We start from the raw sequence: 17,822 nt of genomic DNA on the forward strand, positions 1-17,822 counted from the left end.
TACATGCCTGGATTTGGACTAATCCTTGTTTTTACATTGTCTTCACTGAGTGGTTGGGCTTTCAGTCATTTGTCTTTCAAGTTGCACCCTAAAACAATTGCTGCTATTTTACTGCCATTTCTGTTGGGGGGGGAAAAAAGCAACATTTGGGATATTACAGATTCAGCTTTTAAATATAAATTCTTTGTGACACTGTGGTGGCCAAGAAGTTAAAACATGAAAGTCCCATGTTGCTGTGAGGAACAAGAACCTTGCACTATTAGTTTAGAGGAAGGAGAGAAGACAGAAAAACCCTCCTTTATGAATCACCAGATACAGGATTTTTAAGGATATTAATATAATAAAATCATGGGATATGAGCATGTATTTTATTTAAATAATTTGGTTTGTAGCATGAAATTGATACTGTTCATCCCTGGTATTAATATCACAAGAACAATGCAGGTTCTTACAGTACAGTAATGAAACATTTGTAACATAGCTGCCCATAGAATTTATATACAAGAGATTAATATTAAATGCTTGAATCTCATCTCTAGTGTATCCTGTACTACTGCCCATCACAGCGATAGTCTATGGAAAATAAAATAACTTCTTTCAGAAAGGGATCTCTAACGTTGATGGAAAGGTATTAGAAAATAAAGAATTATGTGGTAGCTTGTCCCAGCATTTACTTTTTTATCAAATTTTAAAATAAATACTCTATTTCTAGTTTCTGAATGTCCTGACAGCCATTTCTAGACACTGCTCCTTGTTATTATTTTAGGTTTAGCAATCTCTTGTACTGCGCACTTTTTCTTCTGTGGAGATATTTAAATAGTAATTGATTAGATGATTGCGGTTCTCATGCTTCTTCAAGGAATTTTCTTGAAGGCCTTGCTCATTTTCAGGATCCTCTGTCTCCTGTATCCTGCTCCAAGGAAGAGGAGCAGACTTGAGCAGAGTACTTGGTCTCTAAATAAATGCATTTTAGATGTATTTCCTTTCGTGTTTTGTACTTTCTCCTAGAAGTCTACTGGGTTGTAGTGGCTATAAGAAACCTTGGATTTTTTTTTCCTCTCCCTGAAATGAGTTGCAAAATGTTCCATATTTATTGAGAACACAATCTTTATTATTGTGACATCATATCAATATGTTACTGGTGTTGCTTTACAGAGGAAACATCCCCTATTTTTTTATAGTATGAAAAATGGAACCACTAAAGTTTGCCATCTGGTAAGAAACTGAGCTTCAGCATATGCAAAGTACAAACTTGTGTTACGATTCACAAAAAGTTAGATCTGCTTAAGCAGAGAGTCTTACGAAAGCTGGAATGAAATGTCTGTCACTAGCAGCCTATTTAGAATTGGGAGAAAGCATACCTACTTCACTTGTGTTTCATTTCAGTTTCATACTTAGCACTGCTTTCTTGAAAACTATTACTGGAAATAAGAATATATATTTGTTTGTGACAATTAATTTGCAGTCATAGAATTGTCAAACTTTGAAGGTGCTTATCAGCACTGAATACAGAAATTGCGTTTTCTGGTTGCTGCTGTGGTGGTTTTTTTGGACAGATACTGATCATACTTATTTTTATGTGTAAGAGCATTATGGCAAAAGTGACTCAGTTCCATGGTAGTAGTCATTCTGTAGTTAAGCAATTCAGTGTTTCTGTGTTCTCTGATTTACTTAGAATGTCTGATTTTCTTTGTAATTACTGTAATGGTAGATTGTAAAAGATTCCCCCCACTCCAGTGAAATGATTGATCATGCCAAAGCATGAATTTCGAGCTCTTCCTGCCTGCTCTGTGGAGAGCAGTCAGGGTAGTTAGAAATTTTAGGAAGGCTGGTCAAGGAGAACCACAGGTTGCTGATGAAATTGGTGGTATACTGGAGCAAAAAGTGTGTAGGTGAGAGGAAAGTGGTTAAGGATGGGCAAAATCAGTGCTCGAAGAGTGAGGCCGGCAGCAGTGGAGTGTTACTGCCCTCTGCTGTGCATTGCTCACTATGAACTCAAAAATTGCTTTTTTCCTTATTGCTTCTCTTACTTTTGTGTTCAGCCCAGTCCCAGGACTCTCAAGTGTCTCAAGATTCATCAGTTCTTGCTGCTGAAGGTGGAGAGAGACTTAGAACATGTTCTGGACCATCATTCAGGCTTGATAATACGGTTGGTCACATCAAAATAATCCTATACCTCACTCTTTATTTTGTGATGTAATCTTTCTCATATTGGGTGGCTAAGAGTGGGTGCACTATTCTAGGTGCAGCAGTAAAACAAGCACCAAGTAAAGAGGTAACCACTGTGATGGATCTGCTCTGTTCCTGTTCATACAGCATGGGATGCTGTTGCTCCTCTGTCAGGGCGCACCATGGGCTTACACTCAGCTTGCTGAGACTCCTTTTTCACAGTGCTTTTCCCCAGGCAGGCCTCAGCTGGGACTGGTGCTCTGGCTCCTTCCTTCCCACGTGCTGGACTTTGCATTTGCCTTCATGCCATTCCTGTAGAGGCAGCCTCAGAGGTCCCTCTGGATACCAGCCCTGCTGTTCGGTGCATGGGATGCTCCTCCTGCCTTAACGTATCTGCAAATTTGATAAAAAAGCGTGGTGTCACCTCCTCTGGGTCATTCATTGCCAAGGACAGAGCCCTGTGTACTTGTTCCCCACCTCCACAGAGTGTGTAACCCTGCAATCACTGACCTCTGAGCCTGATTGTCCAGCCAGGTTTTTAAAGCCAGTTTTTTTTACCCTTCTTACTGTCCATCCGTCCAGGTTGCAGCATCCAAACTGGGATCATAGAATATTGTGAGACTGTTAAAAATCTTGCCAAAATCAGCACCAATCTCCCTCTTTTCTCTCACCCAAAGATTCCATCATTTTTTTAGGAGATAACAGTATTTAAAACATGCGTGTATTACATGTATATATAAAAGTGTCTTAGGATGTAAATATTTTGTATGAGTATGTTCAATATATTTGTATAAATTAGTACATAATGAAGATTTTTTATTTTCTTAGGGCACATTTAAGTCAGAGTTTGAAAAGAATTGTTCATATCTAATTGTTCAAAATTTTGAAGCACAGGAACCCTCATTGTCTGCTTCACGACTTTGTAGAGCTTACCTTAAAATTAAGGAAGATAATGCTTTAGAGGATTTTGTGTATTTTAATTTCACAGAATTAGATTTTAAGTCTCCTGTACGCAAAAACCTCAATATTGCAAGTACTTGTAAAGCTCATGACTTTTTAATGTTTTGCATGTATGTCCCTCTGAGATCCACAATTCTACTGAAGTGGGTCTGTGATGAAAAATAGCCAAATCTGACCACCGGGAGATAAAACAATCTTCTAGGTGTCATGATTTGCATGCAGTTCTGAGAGGCTTTATAACTGTGTGTGTGTGTGTGTGAGTGTGAGTGGGAGGGGAGGGGGCTGTTGGGGAGTGAAGTGCCTGGGACATGGGGTGTGAATGTCTTGTACTGAGCAAGGATGAATCTGTATTTGCCTGACTGCAAAACATGAAGGCTCCTACACTTGACCTGAGCTCAGAATGAAATGTGTGTGTTTATAGCTTTACTTCTGAACGTGTGAATACACTGTAATAGGTGTGTTGCTTTATCCTAGGAAGTACCAGGTTCAGAGGCTTTCATGCAACAAATACCCTGTGATGTAACTTCAACAATTTCCACTGGCAGCTTTTCAGCCAGTGAAACGTTGAATGCAAGCCCTGTTGACACTGGTGAGTGTTCAGGTTTTGTTTTCTTGTAAAAGGAAAATTGTGGTTTAATTTTATGGCAGAGTGAGGCCAACTCACTGAAAGTAAGTTCTTCTGAAATAAACTTACGTCAAACTTCACCGAAGGTTGATTAATACATCTTACAGAGTTGGGTACAACCAGAATGTTTTCTTAAGTGCTTATGATTTTTTACTTTTATAATAATTTAACATTATAATACTTCTGCTTTGGCAAGGGATAGTTTGAGCTTTATTAGGCAACTGTAACACTAGCAGCTTTCAAGAAGCAGTTTTTGTTTTAAAAATTGTCTTCAAATGATATACTGATAAAAGTTTCCTAATCAATATATATCATGGGTTGTTGCAGAGCTATGATTTTCGTGCTCTTAAGAGAATTGTTCCAGTATCTGCTTGTCACCACAATAATTCTTAATGACTTATTTTTTAAAATGTCACTTGAATGCCATATTAACTTTTAATAGTTTTCTGGGAAATACATGTTCTTAGTATTTTTTGTTTGTAGTCTGCCTCTTGATGTTATTTTTTCATAAAATCAAAAACAATTCCTTTATAATAAATACATAAGTGCTTCTAACATTATTACTTGTGAACATGGAAGTGAGTTTGAAATTGATTAAATAGTGACCCTTGGATTTACTTACTTTGAGGTTTAATATTGTGTTACTCTGACACACATCTGATTTCTTAAGCAACATCTGTGTATGAGTTGTTCCATGTTTATAAATCAATTTTTGAAGATTACAGTTTTTACAGCCTGAGATTTCAGTGGCTCATTTTAACCCTAATGTTCCAAACTAATGTTATTTTGAGTAGTAAACTTCATAATTCATGTGACAAATCTGTGTTTTATTGATGTAAGAAAGCTAAAGCCATTTCTAAGATCATTTGTTTGTAGTTTTTCTTCTCTATTTTTTTTAGTTGTGAAAGAAAAATACCAGAAGTTTTGTTATTTGACTAAATAAATTTTTCAGGTCTAGCTGGGTCTTCACCATACACTCAGTGCTTAGTAATGACCTTTTCTGGTAGCTTTGTGCAATTCTTCTGTAAGCTTATGGATAAGAAGGGTTGGTATGCTGTCTAGGAACATGATTTTGGTTGTCTTGATCTCTCAAATTTCTAGTGTTGGTATTAAGCAATTTCTGTTTAAGCATGAATAAAACCACTGTGCAGTGTCATGAAGATATTCAAGATCACATGAAAAGATTGACACATTTATATACAGTAGGAGGTAAAGAGTGCTAGCTAGCAAAAAATAGCAGTATTAATTCTTTTCTGATCTTGTAATTTTAGTATTTCCTAAGTCTACATTCTGTAAAAGTGCTAAGTACTGACTGCTCCCTAATTAGATATTAGCAACTTGCATTTGTGAAAATGTGTGGTAAGGTTTGTAGGAGCGTTGACAGGAGACAATTAAAGAAACAAAACCCCAGAACTCTTTATGAATATTTCAGGATATTAAGCACTGTCTTCTCAAATGATATAATGTATGTGATGTGTATGCAAAACTGTGAACATCTAACTTACTATTTCAGGATTATCTTCTGACTGTAGAGAAGATGGAATTCTGAGAGAAGCAGCAAACCACCCTTGGAACTCCTCACTTCCTTTTACCTTGCAGCAGAGGCAAGAGAATTTGTCTGGAGCATCTGAAAGTCAGCTCTCTGAAGGAGAGATGTACTTTTATAAGGCAAACCAGAAAGAGCAGATCCTGGGGAGACCTACTGGGAACTTGAGTTTGAACTCAGAGGACAGTACACATATCCAAGGTATTCAGTATTTTATAGCACTTTGGTGCTACTCTCTGATCATGCAGAATGAGGAGCTTGCTCAGTGTTAGGCATTGGTCTGTATTATTTATATTCAGCTTACATTTTGAAGTCAATAAGGATTCTACATGCAAGAATTCAGTACTTTGATGTTCTTGATGCTTTGTGTTAGGTACATGTTCACAAAGCATTACCTAGTGCAGAAAAAAAAGATAAGACTGACCACATTTCTATCAGTTCTGTGCAGCTTCCTGCCACTGTGGCTGGGGCTGTTTGCTACCTGTGCCACTTTTGTCACTTGTTTATGCACAGCTTTCACTTCAGGAAGGTAGAGAAATACTATATAATACTTTATTGTTCACAGGGGGTCACATAGTTGGTGAAACTCTGACTGGTTGGTGGGAGTTTTATGGTCTCTAGAAAAATGTAGCAATTAATGAAAATTAAGAACATCATTATTAGCTATCATGAAGATGATGCTAGTGTTTTAATTCAAATCACTTCCTCCTGGAATGTTTGAAAACCTCAAATGATAGAATTGCAGCATAATCTAGACCAGGAAGGATTTCTGGTTACGTGGCCCAAATTGTCCTTCCTGCTCACAGCAGAGCCAACTTAGACTGGGTTGCTTAAGACCTTGTCCAGGCTAGTTCTGAGTATCTCCAAGGACAAAGATTCTACACACGCAAGCAACATTTTAATAACTTTCTTACTTTCTTTTTTCTTTTCTTGCATGTTCCAGGAGACTGCATTTTCTTTAAACTGACAGAGGATACCTTTAGATTAAATACTAGGCAGAAATTAATCACAGTGAGGGTGTTGAGGCACTGGTACAAGTCGTCCAGAGAAGCTGTGGATGCCCCATCCCTGGAAGTGTTCAAGGCCAGGTTGGATGGGGCTTTGAGTAATGGTCCAAGTGGAAGGTGTCCCATTGCAAGGGGCTTGGAACCAGATGAACTTGAAGGTCCCTTCCAACCCAGACCATTCTAGGATTCTCTATAATGTCTCTTAGGAGGTAGTAGACAACAGACATTTCTTGTACCACTTCTTGTACCCCCAGTTCTTCTTTTAAGGTTGAACAAACTCATTTAGCTTCTCTTTGGACATCGTGTGCTACATCCATCCTCTAATCATCCTTGTGGTTCTTCATTGGTCTTGTTCTGCTCTGAGTTTTGTACTAAGAAGCCCACACTACTTCTGAGGCAGTCTTACAAGAGCTGAACAGAGAACTTACAGACTTCACCTTTTCATTTAAAGAATAATAAAATTGAATCAGTGTAACACTTTCTTACTGCTTTTTCTACCTGCATTGTGTCAAAGAATTGGATGCTGTAAAGATTGCGTTTTTATGAGCTGGTATTTGTATACCTGCAGAATTCTGAAGGCTTTATTTGCTGTTTATAGAAAAAACTTGTGATATGTCCATTGTTTGGGGGGAGAGGGGGGTTGTTCTTACGGGGAGTTGGTTTTGGGGATGTGGGTGATGTTTGTTTGTTGTTAAAATAACCTCTTTTCTTACAGCTCCATCCATTGAACGCTGTTTTCCTGAAATGGAGAGACCTTTTCCAAACTTTCATCACCAGCTTTTTCAGCCCCTGGAACCAAGTGTTGACATTGATGCATCATCATCATCATCCTGTTCTCAGTACAGAATTTCACAGCACAGAGAATTTAGCAAGGTACTGCAGAAAAAACTCTGGTAGAAGAAATACTTTGGCTTAAGATCTTTAAATGGATAATCCCTATACTGTGTTCTATTTAGAAGAAACACAACAGTATATGTTATATACGTGAATTGCTGATTGTAGCAGAATTGTGACCCAAAAATCAGATACTACCTTTAGCTTTTTATCCTCCATATTTCTGAGAAAATTAATCTTAAATCAAAATTATTTTTTTATGCCACCAGACTTCAGAATTTTCAACAGAAAGTCCAGATATGTCTACATCTCTAGAAGTGGAAAACTCCAGTCTGAACAGACAAAGAGGCAGTCTACCTCCTAGTCTTGAAACAAATGGGCAAAACAACACTGCATCAGAAGAAGAGTCTGCTAGAGAAAATGTCACTCCAGGTATGTACAGTGTAGTCAGATCAGTGCTTTCAAAATCAGCTTTGTGCCAGTGTATAAATATGAGCCCTTAGTGTGGGTTTGCAGTGTTGAAATGGGGACAGATCTTGCTTCTCTCAGCCCTGCTTTGAAATGTCTTAACTGCTGCACTCTCACTATCTCCCTCGACCCCCTTTAACGGTGGAACTCCTGAACTTTTAAAGCTCATTTCTTGAGCAGTTATGACTGTGATATAAAAGCAGACTGGCTTATTCAAGTCACTGTAATGGATATTATGTTATTTATTCCTTCTGCGGTGATTTGTTAGCAAAGAAATGTCAACTCTGGCTGAAATTGTCCTTTTTCAAATATTTGTTCATGTATATCCATTACTTTGTAAGTTTGAGTAAGCTAAGGAGATTCCAAAAATTGATTAAAATTTTGTTCATGTGTTAGAGTCTCTCCGAACTGACTCATTTGTCTTTTATATAGTGTTCTTCAAGAAACAATTCAATTTTCCTTTGCCACTGTTACGTCACAGCAATATATTGCACACTGCAATACTTGGTCTGATTATAGAACTGCCTTATCTCTCTACAAAATAAAGTGGAGGACAAGACAGCAACTATTGAGCTACAGTGTTGTAATTAACTTAGTGGATTAGGAGTTTATGATTAAGTTAACTGTGTCTTATAGCAGGAAAAATATTTTTTAATGTTTTGCAGTTAAATTTAAATTAACTTGGTATTTCATGTAATTCTAAGTTCTAAAAATTCCAAATGCAGCCAGTAGCAATCTAAACATTTCTGGAGCAAGAATCAAGTGTTTCCATGTTTCAAGATGCTCCAACAAAAGCTGAACAGGAACCGGAAATGTGGCACAATAATTTTAGTAATAGATGTAGTTACAATGTAAATGTTACTGGTCAGTTATATTTGTGACTTGCAAAGTAATAAAAAATGCTAGAAGAGATTGACACTTCAAGACTTCGTGACTGTGGTCACAGCAAATAGGATTTAGGAAACTCCATTCTAAGGTCAAACCATTCTGTTTCTAAATTGCTTGTAGAAACAATCTTTGTGGTTTAACTGCAGTATCTTCCCATCTCTTAAGTGTTTTTGTAATCCCAAACCAATTATTTAAAAGGAGGGGGAAAATAACATAAGCAACAGGCTGAGCAAGTGAAAACTATTATGGGTTGTCAGTTCAAAGAAGGCTGATATGCAAGTGCATCATCTGGAGAATTTTCTGTTGATGGCTGATGTTGCAGTGTAACTCTTCCCTCCCCATTAACAGCTATTTATCAGCAGACAATATTCTTTATACATGTAAAACTAGATATTTTCTGTGTATCAAAGAATGCAAAAAAAAGTCTAAAGGAAACCATTAAAGGTTTCTGTGGTACATTCTGGTGGGTATAAAAAGCCTGGTGATAGCACAATGCTGGAGTCAAACTTAGGACAAAACCAAAGTGATTTAAACAACACTGTTGTTTGGCAGATGCTGTTCTGCTGAAATGCCTCCCCAGTAATTAATGTTGATACCAAATCTTTCTCTTTGCCCAGCCTCTTCTGGGGAAAAATGGTATCTTGACTTGTATGCTCAGATGAAGAAAGGTAATTTAGGGTGCAATACGGTACCTTGCAGGAACAATAGTCTTTCTTCCAATTTGAATGTTGCTTTCTGCTTTGAAGATCTGACCAAGTAATGGTGTTTTGGATCATTTTCTTTCTGGTTTGCAGATTTTGTTGCAGGCCCAAAAGAGACTCAAAGGACTTCCATTTACAGAGTTTAAGTTGTAAAATGTATTGACTTCCAGTGTAGTTATGTCAGCACCATCACAAAGTCCATCCCTAAACATATTCTAAGAAGCAGCAAAAACTGTTGTTTCTTGAAGTTTCATGTACAGTGATGGAATAATGTTCTGTAATGTTAATGGTATTATGTTTGAGGAAACTTAAGCAGTTTTTTAAACAGAATGTTCCTTCCTATTTACTGGACTTCTTGAACATTACTCAAAAGTCTTACTATGGAGAGACTTAAAGTGGAAATTCTGTTTTGTTAGCAAGAAGTTTGACTTCTGACAATTTCTGAAACAGGATCTGAAGAATCTTTTCACCCACTGCAATTAGAATATACTCTGAGTGATGACTGTCAGAATGCTGATCAGCCAGAGGATCTTGACACCATGTCACAGAGATCTTTTGAACAAATCCCTGGAATTAAAAACAGAGGCAATGAGAACTGTATTTCACCTGCAAGTGAATATGAAGAGCTGTCAAGAAGTGTGGGATGTATTAATCTGCAGAGTTCAGTGGAAGATCTGCGGAATGAAAGTCTGATTCAACTGGAAGAGCAAAAATCATTTTATCAGCTAGATACCACACCAGTTACAATGGATGAAACTTTCCCTCAGCAGTTATTAGAAGAGACTGTATCTTCTGAAAAGTTACCTTTGGAGGCATTTGATAAGAAGAAACATGTGAAGCTTCCTGAAAAATCAGTTCATGTAGATGAAGTAAATAAAGCTGTGGAGCTGCATTCTCAGTGCAGTATGAATATAAAGGAGCCAGATCAAAGCTCTCCAGAAGGACAAGAATCTGTGAGGGTTCTCAGAGAAACCAACTTGGAAGACTCAGATGTCCACTTGCACACTGTTCTACAACAGAACAGTTCTTTACTGCAAAGACATGAAAAATATTCTCATCATGTGCCCAGAAGCTCATGTCATATTCCAGTCTGGGTGAGTAGAACAGATTTCCAAAACCAGGGGTTTTGTTGTTGCATGAAGTTTTTTTAGACCTCTGATATCTGAAAGCTTGGCAAATGTTGATTTTACAATTCTAGTTCCCGTTTCCTGGAGTTTTGCCCTACTCCTTCCTTCAGATCATAGCACTGAGATAATTAGCAGCAGTTTAAATGAGCTAAGTTCCCACAGTGGTTGGAGGAGCTGTAGCATCTCTACTGCATCTCCTTCTCTTAGCACCAAGGGATAGAGCTCATGCAGCTGGGTTCCATGGCATGGGAACCTCACTGAACAGCCCCGGCCCCATTTAGAAGCCTAAAGGATGTAAATAAATTAACCAAAGCATAGGCAAACTTAAAGAAGTAGCATTGATGTAGCTTTAAAAAAAAGTTTGCCCTAGAACTAAGTAATTTAAACTTGAGGAGTGGGGGTGGTTCATAGTTGTTTGATTGCTTTGGGTTATTTGTTTCAGTTTTTTGAATTCTAATGTACAAGTGCTCTTTCTGTATTTCATTTACTGCTTGGGGCAGGTGTTCTTTCTTCTATACGTTAAATGACCCTCCTTTTTCTGACAACAGTGGTTGCTATTGCTGAAAATACTGGGGTTTTACTTTTTTTCCTCTCTGGTGTCTTGATTAATTTATTTTGTAGGAGACTGAGTCAGGGTGTGGTATTATGGAAGAACCTGAGCTCACTCTAATAAGCTCCAATGACATCAGTATTGTAGAATCAGACCCTGAACATCCTAACCAAGAGAAAATTAAGGATGCAATGGATAACCCAGGAGGTGTGGATCAGTCTGAATGTAATGTTTTTACTGAGGTGAGCATTATCTAACGTGATTCTGTTTTGAACTTAGTATTAAGCACAATAAGGAGAGGCCCTACTATAGCAGGTAACCCACTGTTGCAAAACAAGAGATTGTTGGGTTCTCCAAGCTTTGTAATTGCTTTGGATCATCTTGGTTTGATGTTGTGTTTTCCAGACAGATTGTATAGGTCTTAAATTTGGGCTATTCCTTGGAATCACTACCTTGTCATATTGATGTAGATAGAGTTTGGGAAGACCTGCTACAAAAACCAAAACCATCTTGCTGGTGTTTGCAAGACTGAATTGTGTCTTTATAGTTGAAAACTTGAATGAAAGGGGAGAGAGGGTTAAAATGCAAACTACAAACTAAACAGGAAAAAAAGGAAAAACCCCTCACCTTGTGAGGATGGAGCCATACCATGCTGACAGAGCAGTTTGAGGTTTATGGGGAAGATGAATCAGCTCTTCATAACTGCCATGCTTAAGTAGCTTGTGGTGTTCTTTTTGCTGCTTGCTTAAATAAAGCAAAGGCTGTAAATTGCAGAGGGGCTGGGCTGTAATGAGACAATAGTTCGGGTGCTGAAGCAGTGATGTAGAACCAAGTAATCCGAGTCTGTTAGATGAACAGATTAGATTAAATCATGCACTAATTGCAAGAGGCATCTAGAGAATTCCTAAAAGTGTCTAAGGATGGGCCTTTATCAAGTAGCTGATACGTGGGTGAGGTGGAGGTTGGCAGCTGAAGGCTGTACTGCTGCAGTGGGTGTCACCTGCCTCTGGGAAAAGGGGGAAAAGACAGAGCAGGAAGAGAGTGATGGGAAGAACTGGAGAGAGCAGAAGGAAAGGAAAAGAAATTAGATTTGCAGACCTGTATTAAGAACAAGCAATTGAAATCTGGTGGGCAAAAAGTCTTTAATGTAGGTATTTTTATTTTTCTTTCTAGTTTTAAAATGTTTTTAGAAAACAGCTTTTTCATACTTACTACCAAAGTTCATTTCTGATTTTTCTTTGCATCAGGCATAAAGGCAAAATAATGTCTTATATTTGCACTGGGTCTGTGCTAGTGGTACAGTAGTGTACTGCTTCACTCAAATCTGTGGTATATTTTAAGCATTTCCAATCACTGATCATTTTGAAACAGGAGAGAGAATTTTTACCACTAGCTCCAGATGCAGATTATTCAGCATTCATAAGGCCTGTCAGTTCTCCCAAAGCCCAGAGTCCCAACGAGAGTGGCTGTCCATCACAGCAGACTGCAGGTAATTATGTGGTACTTCAAGATACTGAAGTTCAAAGTATTGTTTTTAGTATTAAAAACATCAATAAAATACACCTCTCATTTGGAAAACAGAGGTGCTTTTACTTAGGCAGGTGCATCCTGCTGCTCAGGCTTGGTGTGTAGTACCTTTGACCCAGGTTTAGTGTGTGCCACGTTACCTCTTCCTGTGCCAGGTTCTGTCGCATGAAACTTCAGAATCTCTACATTACACTTGTTTTGTGTTGTAATTATTCAGTTTGAAAAATTCTGTGTTGTTTTCTGATTTGCTGTCATAGTTTATGCACCTTCACTTATTTCTCATTTCCTGTTAGTCCCCCAAGTCCTGTAGCCAAAGAATTACCCTTTTTTTTTTTTTTCCCTATTTTGATGATAGTGTGGAACAGTAGTAAAATACTCACTTTTTTTTTTTGTCCAAGATGAACTGCAGTAACATGAAAGACAGGAATTCACAGAACTTAACTGTGTTAGGGACTTACCAGGTCTTCAGTATGTTTTGGGGCATCAAGATGCTTTTGATACAGTATTTGTCACAGCATTTGTCTGGGCAGACCTGCTGCCCATTACACAGGTCTGAACTGCTGCCTGTCCTGCAGGATGCCTCATCCTTCAATGCCATGCTCCTCAGGCCATCTACAAAAGTGCTCAACTCAGCATTTTAGCAGTACCTTGAAATGCATGACTTACTGCTTGTTGTTAACAGTGAGAAATGTGGAGATTTTTCCTTTTCTTTCACAGTGATGCTTCTGGAATTTGCAGCTACTGCCGGAAGTTTACAAAAATCTTTTTTAAAAAGAAAGCAGAATTTCATCCAGGAATCTCTGAAAAGAGTAGAAGCAATAAAAAATAAAGAGAGAGAAAATGAAAAGCTGGAAGCAAGAAAGCTTCAAAGAGGAAAGTCTGAGAAGCTAAGAAGCAGACAGGAGTCTCCAGACTCTGGTAGGTTTATCTGGGGACAAGACACAGCATTAGGTATCCCTTCAATTGCTGTTTTATACTAAAGAATAGATTTTGTATTGGCTACATGTTTGCTATTTCAGACTGGGATATTCTTTGTTTCTTCAGGGAATCAGGGAGCTTTGTTTTCCCCCACTGTGTGGCTGCCTCTTCAGTGTTGTAAAGGCCCTTATGGGGGCTCCTCATATTTCACCATCAGCCCACCTTTATCATCATAAAGTGCCTCGGCAAACAACAGCTGCTTGTCACAGAACAGCCACGTTGAACAAACTGGTGCATCTCTAGTGCCTGGTACTGGGGACTTGGAGGTTGGCTGTGGAGAGCCATGGATGGCCTAAAGCACAGGCAGCAGCCTCCTGAGAGAGACTGGGAAGATTTATTTTAACTCAGGATGCCATCTCCATTGTGTCCATTCTGCTAGCTTGTTTTGGTGTTTGTCATGTCATTTAAAAATCTCTGAAATCTCTCCTGCTTTTGCGTTAGCTGAACTAAGGATTTAAATTTAAGGTATGTTTGGCTTCTTTTTTTTCCCTAGGAAAAAATGGTGCACTTGCCAATCAGTTGAAAAAAGTAGGAGAAGTGAAAGTATCTTCTCCAGAGGACAGGAAAGCTGCAGAGATTGAAATGCACCAGCGTACGATCAGGTATTGCATGAACACAAGTGGGAGAAGTTTAATTAAACCCCAACAGAAGTTGTTGATCTGTGTCTTTAGAAAGCTGCTGTCTATCTGTGCTCTTCCACCTGGACCCAGTGCTGCTTAACACTGAGCAGGTGGGAGAGGAGCCAGGTGTGTTTGATGCAGGTACCTGCTGGGAAATGCCCTTGCAGAGGTGGCACTGAGGAAGGTCACCCTGCTGCTGTCACCCTGCTGGGGCAGCTGTGCCACTTAATGCCTGACATGGGATGAAATTTGCTGCCAAGTTCACATGTGCACTTAGGAGAAGCAACATGCAGCAAGTGCGGCTCGGAAGGGGGACGGGATTTGTTTGTTGCATCTGAAAAAGAATTTGAAGTGATTCTGGATTCCTGGAGAGTGGAGTAAAATTTTCCCAACTGCTAGCAGCTGAGCCAAGGCATAAGCTTGTTAACTTACTCCAATTTTGCCACTTCCTTCCTGCCCAGACACAGTGGTTTTTTTGTTTCCACAGACTTTATAATCAACTTGCAGAAGTAAAAATCAGAAATGAAGAAAAAACAAGGCAGGAAACTTACGCTAGAAACAGAGAAAAAGCTAAAGAGTTTCAAAAGGTAATAGTTTGCTACAGTGTTCTGTTGCCCCTTGGTCACATGATTTCACTGAGTTCCCAGTCAGCGTCCTTGAGATGTAGTGGGAATGGAGCTGAAATGGAGACCCTCAAACCAGTCTGGATGTTAAGCACTGCCATTGGTACATCCCATGTAAGAATTTCCTAATTTCCGTGTCAAAACAACTGAGCTGAAGTTTTCTCAAAAAAGCCTCAAGCTAAATTTTTCTGACTTGAGCTTGAGGAAAAAGGCTCCAGCTGCCAGAAAGTCCAAGTGGCAATAGAATGGCAAGCTCTTTATTACTCCAGACTTGACCAAATTTCTATTGTAAGGCAACATTTTGGGTAGTAGCAACATTTTTCAGGCTGCTTTGGCTACTCCAGGTATGGTGAGATTCTGGGTGTGCCCAAACTTAAAAGGTGCAAGAAGAATCTTGTCTGGGTTTTGATGGCAGTTGCTGTGGAACAGGGTTGAACAAGAGGCCTGGACTTGTCAATTTGCCCATTCTCCTGTTGAGCCTCAGACAACTGAAAGGAAGGAAATGCGTGATAATCCTGACAGGCTGTGACTCCTGGGGGGGGTCCAAGTTCAGTTCCTGCCTTTAGCCCTGCCCACCTCACCTGCTTTGTGGTGGCATGAATTGCTGCTTGTAACAGTGCTTTACAGATCCCATAATTAACAGAACAGAAAGAAGCACACCTTCGCTCCTGCCCTGTAATCCGTGGCCTCTTTAAAGCAGGGGCAGGCGCTGCCCTCACTGCTGTCCAGACCAGCACTGCCCACTCCTGAGGTCCAGGTTACAGTACCACAGCTGTGGCCCCCAGCCCTGCTGGCTTTAGGGCAGTCACTTCAGCACTGTAGTTTCATTGTTTGTTTATTTGCAGAAAATGCTGGAAAAACTGCGAGCCAAGAAGACTTGGAAAGCACCATGACAGGCAAAGACTTGGGCAACAAGGACACACAGTGGTATTGGTAAAATCCAGGCCACTGAATGATGCAGACTTAGTGGTGAATTGTGAAGCCACTTGGGAATCCTCAGCTTTAAGCTGCAGGAGAACAGTGAGTACCCCAAACCCCCCGTTCACAGAGCTCACTACAGCAGCAGAGGGACTGTGCTGCTTTCAACATTGTCTCAGACTGAGTTACTCGCCTGAAAGGCCTCTTATATGTTAATATTTTAAAAAGATACTAAGTTTTGTAATATACATGTATAAAACATTTTCAAATAAAGTTTTAAGATTATTTGAATCCTTGGGTAACAGAACATTTCTTTTGTAAAGCTGCAGTTTTTACCAGTTACATGCACTACGTGATTTAAGATGTGTGGGTTTCCTGCCATCACAAGGTACATATAAAAGCACTTGAATGGAAGAAAAGAATAAAAATCTTAGTTACTTCTTCCAAAGAGAGATTTTCTATCCATGTTTTCTGAGCTAATTACATAAATCATCAGGACAAAGTCAAAGCTCAACTTATGCTGTAAACTTATTAACAGGTGCAGTACCAGGGGCATTTCATTAACACTCATCCTGGTTAAAATGCACCAACAAATCATGGAATAGTTGGGGTTGGAAGAGACCCTTAAAGGTCCCCTGGTCCAAACCCCTGTGATGCTTCAGGCTCTGTAAACATCTCCCTGGAGCCTTCTCTGCTCCAGACTGAACCCCAACTGAGCCTTTTTTGCACAGGAGATGCTCCAGGCCTGCAATCATTTTTGCAGCCTCCTCTAAATCTGCTCCAAGGGGGGTCTTAGAAAGCTGACTTTTGATAACTGTACTTTGCACTTGTGTTTTAAATTATTTCTTTCAGTCTGGTGCAGTTGCACATACTGCAGCAGCAAACTTGCTCCTCTCTCAGAATACCAAGGGGAAGAGAAAGCATGCATTCTGCTACCAGCAAGTCACAGGTGATTGATCAGCTGCCATAATTTTCTCAACCCTTTGTTGGCTTCCCAGTGCAGCAACAGGAAATAGCCTCAGGCTGCAGCCCAGAGCCCCAAGTTTGATTTAAATGCTGTGACTGTACAGAAATAAATACCTGTCTGGGGCTTTGGTACAGCCGAGTTCAGTGACAGGGAAGTGAGGGAAAAGACCCGATAAAGCCACTTCCAGGCACCTCTATACACTCAGGTTAGCTGGGTCTTCTCTAACAGGCACCTTCACCACAGCTCCCAGGAGGGCAAGAGGCAAGTAACACCATGCACTACTGCACTGTGCAAAGCAGTAACAAGTTAAAATGAATGTTTAATTCTAAAAAACCATAATAATAAACACTTTAGAGAAGGTTCTTTCTTCATTTGCAACAGCTGTGCAGTTCTTTGCAGCAGGCTTGCAGCAACATCACCAGGATCTGAAAGAGGAAAAACATCAGCACTTTTAAGCCAAAAAAAAAAAAAAAAGCGCCATTTTCTTAATATCCAGTCTAAACCTCCCGTGGCACAACTTCAGGTCATCTCCTCTCATCCTACTGCTTCTTACTTGGCAAACCAACCAACCCCCACCTCACTGCAAGCTCCTTTCAGGTGGTTGTACAAAGCAAGAAGGTGCCCTGAGCCTTCTTCAGGCTAAACACCCCCAGCTCCGTCAGCTGCTCCTCGTCAGACCTGTGCTCCAGACCCTTCCCTGGACACAAAAGTAGCAACTGGGCTGCAAGACTGCTCAAACCACAACTGTAGCAACCCTGTTCTCCCATGTCCCATGCTGCAAATTCTCACTTCAGAATGGAACTGAGTAGCCCCTCCTCTACATCAGCATCACAAAACCCCAAAGGCAGCAGAATAAGGCCCTTTTTCAGCCCAGGAGGCCAAACTACACGAGGTGTTTATCTCCTCACAAATAGACCATAGCACACATGGAGTGTCCACGGCATCCTGCAGAGGATTTCAATATGCGGTCACCGCGTTAAGAGCTGCTGGTTTTTCAGCCATGCAAACCCTCTTTGAAGTGACCTTAAATTTCCTTACAGTACCGGCCTTTTTGCTAAGTGCCCTTACCATCACAGTCACTTTGGTAGCTCCCACGTGGTGTTTCTCTGACACACAGCAACTTGGTAGCAGACTCTAGGAGTTAAAGAGTCAGGTTTGGTTAGTACAGGGCAAAAGTCAGCACTGGGTGGTAAATGAATGGAGCAGCCTTTGTCTCCCTTTTTTGCTTCTGTTCCAAAGAACCACCCTCTCAGCAGGAGCTCTGGAATCCAATCTACAAATGTTCCAACTGGAACTTTTATTCCTCTGTAGCTT

The 17,822-nt window shown here is 39.9% G+C and overlaps 1 protein-coding gene and 1 long non-coding RNA gene across 10 annotated transcripts in view; one reads left to right on the forward strand and one right to left on the reverse strand.

Annotated features, from left to right (window-relative positions):
- CEP295 (centrosomal protein 295) overlaps positions 1-15,832 on the forward strand; it is a 42,255-nt gene extending 26,423 nt beyond the window's left edge. For 4 of the 8 annotated variants that reach the window (XM_017738196.1, XM_017738192.1, XM_017738194.1 and 1 more), the window contains 11 exons: positions 2,043-2,149; positions 3,604-3,718; positions 5,268-5,501; positions 7,023-7,180; positions 7,411-7,573; positions 9,649-10,292; positions 10,947-11,117; positions 12,247-12,364; positions 13,120-13,320; positions 13,874-13,982; positions 15,469-15,832. In XM_017738196.1, the coding sequence (XP_017593685.1) occupies positions 2,043-2,149; positions 3,604-3,718; positions 5,268-5,501; positions 7,023-7,180; positions 7,411-7,573; positions 9,649-10,292; positions 10,947-11,117; positions 12,247-12,364; positions 13,120-13,320; positions 13,874-13,982; positions 15,469-15,757 (2,309 nt within the window). In that variant the 3' untranslated portion in view covers positions 15,758-15,832. Of the gene's footprint in view, positions 1-2,042; positions 2,150-3,603; positions 3,719-5,267; positions 5,502-7,022; positions 7,181-7,410; positions 7,574-9,648; positions 10,293-10,946; positions 11,118-12,246; positions 12,365-13,119; positions 13,321-13,446; positions 13,613-13,873; positions 13,983-14,487 lie in introns of those variants that run through there. The other 4 variants (XM_017738195.1, XM_017738193.1, XM_017738198.1 and 1 more) reach the window with 4 other exon arrangements.
- Positions 15,833-16,807: 975 nt separating this feature from the next.
- The window catches only part of LOC108447637, a 4,698-nt gene continuing 3,683 nt past the window's right edge, over positions 16,808-17,822 (reverse strand). For both annotated transcript variants that reach the window (XR_001863300.1, XR_001863299.1), the window contains 2 exons: positions 17,577-17,642; positions 16,808-16,933 (listed from right to left, as the gene is read on the reverse strand). This is a non-coding gene — a long non-coding RNA (uncharacterized LOC108447637). The remainder of the gene's footprint in view (positions 16,934-17,576; positions 17,643-17,822) is intronic.

This window comes from Corvus brachyrhynchos, unplaced genomic scaffold, assembly GCF_000691975.1.
Source record: "Corvus brachyrhynchos isolate BGI_N302 unplaced genomic scaffold, ASM69197v1 scaffold117, whole genome shotgun sequence".
NCBI lineage: Eukaryota > Metazoa > Chordata > Aves > Passeriformes > Corvidae > Corvus > Corvus brachyrhynchos.